Source organism: Ctenocephalides felis, unplaced genomic scaffold (assembly GCF_003426905.1).
Source record: "Ctenocephalides felis isolate EL2017-DRISC unplaced genomic scaffold, ASM342690v1 CF-g0.4_SCAFFOLD_01604, whole genome shotgun sequence".
In the NCBI taxonomy this organism is placed as follows: Eukaryota; Metazoa; Arthropoda; class Insecta; order Siphonaptera; family Pulicidae; genus Ctenocephalides; species Ctenocephalides felis.
Window position 1 is genome coordinate 9460370 of NW_020537758.1, and position 5000 is coordinate 9465369.

Genomic DNA, 5000 nt, shown 5'->3' on the forward strand with positions numbered 1-5000 from the left:
ATCATTATTTAATTAATTTAATATTATTATTCATCATTATTTAATTCATTTGTTCAAAGAATTAATTCTTGAATTATTTATTTATGTAATTATTTATATATTTCGTTTTTTATTATTTATATTTTTTATTTAATTAATTAATTATTCAATTAATTTTTAAAATTCATTTTTTTATTATCATTATTAATTCATTTATTTAAATAAATAATTTATTGATTATTGCATTATTTTTATTTTAATTATTTATATATATTCATTTTTATTAATCATTAATATTTTTTAATTATTTATTTAATTAGGAAATTAATTTAATACTTATTCATTAATTCATCTATTTATTTATATGTTATTCAATTAGTTAATTATTTAATCAAATACTTATTATTCATTATTTTAATTAATTCATTATTTCTTTAATTTATTATTTTAATTCCTCAATTTATTTGCTTTAATTTATTTATTCATCTATTTTTCATATAATTATTTCATTCATAATTTATTAATTTGTTTATTATTTATTTTTTCATTATTAAAATAATTTTTTCAAATATTTTTTTAATTTATTTTCACTTAATTATTTGTTTTTATTTATTACTTAACTAATTTCTTATTCATTCATTTTTTTTCACTTTTAATTAATGTAAATATTATTTATTAATAAATTTATTTAATAGTGATTTATTTTTGGTTCATTTAGAATTATTATCATGAGTAATTTAGCTATTTTTATTATAAATTTGTTACTTATTTGTTCATTATTTATTACTTTAATTATTACCCATCCATTCACTATTTATTTTTTATTTATTCATTATTTGATTAATCTATACTAACTTTTTTATTTATAATTTATTTGAAATTTCATTAATTTTAATTTTATTCATTATTATTCAACAAATTAGTTTTTTAAGAAGAATAAATTAATTAATTTATTCTATATTTTTTATTTTTCAGTTAATTTATAGTAATTCTTATAAGTAATTTATCTATTATTTTATTATTCAAAAAGTTGTTTTACAAGTATTTATTATTTAATTAACTATTTATTTATTTTTAATTAATTTATTCTTTATTTTTATTTTGCATTACTTTTAGTTAATTTATAATTATTTTTATAAGTATTATATTTATTTCCATTATTTAAGACTTTATTATTTTAATAATTCATTTTCATTCATTTAATTTTTAATTTATAAATATTTTTGGAAATATTTAAGTATTAAGTTTATGTTTAGTTAATTTATAATTACAATTAAAATATTTTATTTAACAAATTCATAAGTGTTTCTTCATTATAAGTATTTTTACAAAATAAGTATTTTGTTTACCAAATTTAATAAAAACTCTTGTTTATTAAATTTTTTTCTCCAGCGATCGCTCTAATGACCACAGCAACAATGATGTCATGTGACCATGGAGTCTGTGCTAAATTAAAACGTGTGATAATGGAGCGAGATACATATCCCAGAAAATGGGGCTTAGGACCTAAGGCATCACAAAAGAAGTCTTTGATAGCCGCAGGCAAACTAGACAAACACGGCAAGCCAAATGAAAACACACCAAAGGAATGGCTTACTGGATACGTAGATTACAGGTAAGGAAATTGATAAAGGTAATAATGGATTGTGTATTAATTTGTGTGGTTTATTTTTGCAGTATTAAGAAAGAACCGGGGGATGAACAAGAGGCTTCTCAATCAGCTACTAACGGGTCTGAAGAACCTACAAAGAAAGTAAGTGTTCTTTATTTATTTATTTATTAACTTCCCGTAGGGTAAGTTATAGTAATCGCAAAAAAATCGAATATATCTTTACGTTTCAGAGGTTTCTGAATATTTTGGCATACCTTAGAAAAAATGGATGTATGTGTGTGTGTGTGTGTGTGCGGATACAAATTTTCGTCGACGATTTCGGGAACACGGATGAAGCAATTTGAATAATTTAAAAAACATTCGATCCGTATTGGTAAGGAGACGTGCTGATTAGTTTTTGACAAAGGCAGGTCTAGGCGTTCCGAAGATACGGGGCAAAAAGTGCCGAAAACAGTAACTCAGTTTTTACGAGAACGGAGCGTCCGATTTTAATATTTCAAAAAACATTTTACTTGTATTGACAAGGTGAAGAACCGATCAAATTTTCATAAAGGCAGGTCTAGCGGTTTCGGAGATCTAATAAAAAAGTAAAAAAAAAGCCATTTGGCGGTCAAAAATGATCATTAGACATATGCACATCAAATTATAGAGATTTTAACAATAAGTATACATTTTGTTAACATTCCTATGGGTTCCGTACCAATGTTTACCCGTTAGACAGCGACGCGGCGCTTACGCGCTTTATATTTTGTCTCTATGCATTTAAAGCAGATTGTTTTGAAAAAAAGTTGATCTTCCAACATATGTCAAAATAAAGAAAACATTTTTTTTTTCAAAAAAAAAGATTAAAAAAAAAAAAATTTAAATAATTTTTTTTTTTCAAAAAAAAGTAATTTTTTGTCAAATTTATAGTTTCTCAAAAATCTTATTTTTTCGAAGTATTTTTTTTTTCAAAAATGTTAATCGTTTTTAAAAAAAATAATAATTTTTGGTACGGGAAGTTCCAGCAATTTGCCTTAAGGCACGATGCCTTAATTGCCTTAAGACAGAATTCCACTTACAGCTAGTTAAGTATTTTAATAATAAGTCATATGAAAATAATAATTAGAATATATATATATATATATATATATATATATATATATTAATAATTATATAATTATAATTAATTCCTGGATTATTTAGGAATCTTACACCTAGTTTTGTTTTTCTTTCAGCGTAAGTTAAGTTCTGGTGATGCATCGGGAAGTGGTGAAGCAATGGATGTTTCGACATCAGAAAAGAAAAAAAAGAAGAAGAAGAAGCGTGATGAAGACCCTTCCACCGAACCAGCAGCAGAAGAAGCGGCTGCTGAAGAAGAGACCACGGTAAATAACCTTTCAATACCAAATTTGCATTTTTTGTATCATTTCTAATATTTATTTTATCATTTCAGGAGGCACCAGTAGAAAAGAAGAAAAAGAAGAAAAAAGACAAAAAACCGAAAGAAGAAAGCGATTAGAAACTGACTTAGATATTATCATTTGAGTATGTATATAGAGAATTAATAATTTTCGATTCAATTTTAAAATTTTAGATTTATACTGTTAAAGGATTCATATTTTTTTATGGACGTCTATATAGTGTAGTAGAGATATTCTACTTTTTTCTAGTTATGGTTAAAAGAAGTGCATTTAAGAATATATATTGTTTGTGCAGAAAATATATATTTTATCTGTTTGACGTATTCGAATTTGTTTCGAATCTCTCTGGATGAAAAGGATGTAATATTTATTTTTTAATGAGAAAATAAACTTATAAGAATAGTATTTTGCGTTTAAGATTATTTGTTTAATATTTATTTCAGGTATTTACTACATATTCCTTGTTTATTCACTGGGAAACCAGACTGAAGGTATTGTAGTAATAATTAACTTCCCGTAGGGTAAGTTATAGTAACCACAATTTTTTTTATTGCATGTCTTTACTTTTCAGAGGTTACTGAACATTTTGGCATACCTTAGAAAAAATGAATGCATTTGTGTGTGTGTGTATGTTTCAATACAATGATTGAAAAAACATTCGATTCCTATCGCTAAAAAGCCGCGATGATAAGTTTTTACTCAAGACAGATCCAGCCGTTTCGGAGACATATAATTTACTTCAATTTAATTTTATTAACATTAACGAAGAATTAAAAATGAACTGTGCGATTTCTAAAGATTCGTATATGGAAAATCTTATTTTTAAGATGCAAATAGCTGATTTGATTGTTTTTATCAAATATTTAAAGATATCTATTTTGTCAAATTACTCACAAATATTATATGAAAGCACCCCCTTTCAGTTAGATAGGGAAAAACTAGATAAAATTTACTACGATTCCATTCCAACGAGAAAAATTGCATTTCAATAGCCCTAGATGCTGAAAACTAAATCTTAAAAAAATGAAAATATAGCATTTCTTTTTTTTTTGAAAAATTCGAGATGCTGAAATTTTCAAGGTACATTCCCTGTGACCTCAAAAATATGAAATAAAATTATTTCGGCTGAAATTCAAGAAATATGCATTTGAAAAATGAGAACTATGAATATATTTTCAAAAATAAAATTCATTAAAATATAAATTCATTATTGTTTGAATATTACTTTAATAAACAAATTTACTAATACAGTTTGGACAGTCAATAATTTAATAATATAAAATAAAATTATTTATAACCAATTTACTGCTAAATAACAATATTACACTAGTTGCATATATATATATATATATATATATATATGAGTAAGTTCTTCAAGGGCATACATCAAATAAAAGGCAAAGATTTAGAAGTTAATCTTTAATTTTTCCAAACGTTTCGACATAGTATTTTATGTCATCATCAGTGGATCTACAGAATGAATATTGAAAAATTAATATAATCTAGGAAAAAATGACAGAAATTGGAAAAAGAACTATAGATATAAGTAATATAATTATAGCAATAACAATTATACTTAACAGATAGATAAACAAGAGAAATGAAAAGTAAAAAGAAATATATATAAACATACAAAAGCGTAATATATATACATAAATATACACACAAACAAACATGTATATATGATATGCATGTAAAAACACGTACACATATGCATATATACATACGAACAATACGTATATATAAACATATACATACGGACATGTACATATGTATATATACACATATATACATACATACACATACACATATACATATATACATACATACACACATATATATATATATATATATATACATACACACATACATATATATATATACATATACATACACATACATACATATGCAATACAGACACATACACATATATAGACAATGAAGGTAACTTACATAAATATGGTCTTACATCAGTAGCTAGCGCTAGGAACACAATTTTGCACTAT

The 5000-nt window shown here is 23.6% G+C and overlaps 1 protein-coding gene across 1 annotated transcript in view; it reads left to right on the top strand.

Annotated features, from left to right (window-relative positions):
- The window catches only part of LOC113372995 (H/ACA ribonucleoprotein complex subunit 4), a 32164-nt gene extending 28890 nt beyond the window's left edge, over positions 1–3274 (top strand). Inside the window, exons 7-10 of the mRNA XM_026613332.1 lie at positions 1372–1594; positions 1657–1732; positions 2809–2958; positions 3027–3274. Coding sequence (XP_026469117.1) covers positions 1372–1594; positions 1657–1732; positions 2809–2958; positions 3027–3092 — 515 coding nt within the window. The 3' untranslated portion in view covers positions 3093–3274. The remainder of the gene's footprint in view (positions 1–1371; positions 1595–1656; positions 1733–2808; positions 2959–3026) is intronic.
- The last annotated feature ends 1726 nt before the right edge of the window (positions 3275–5000 follow it).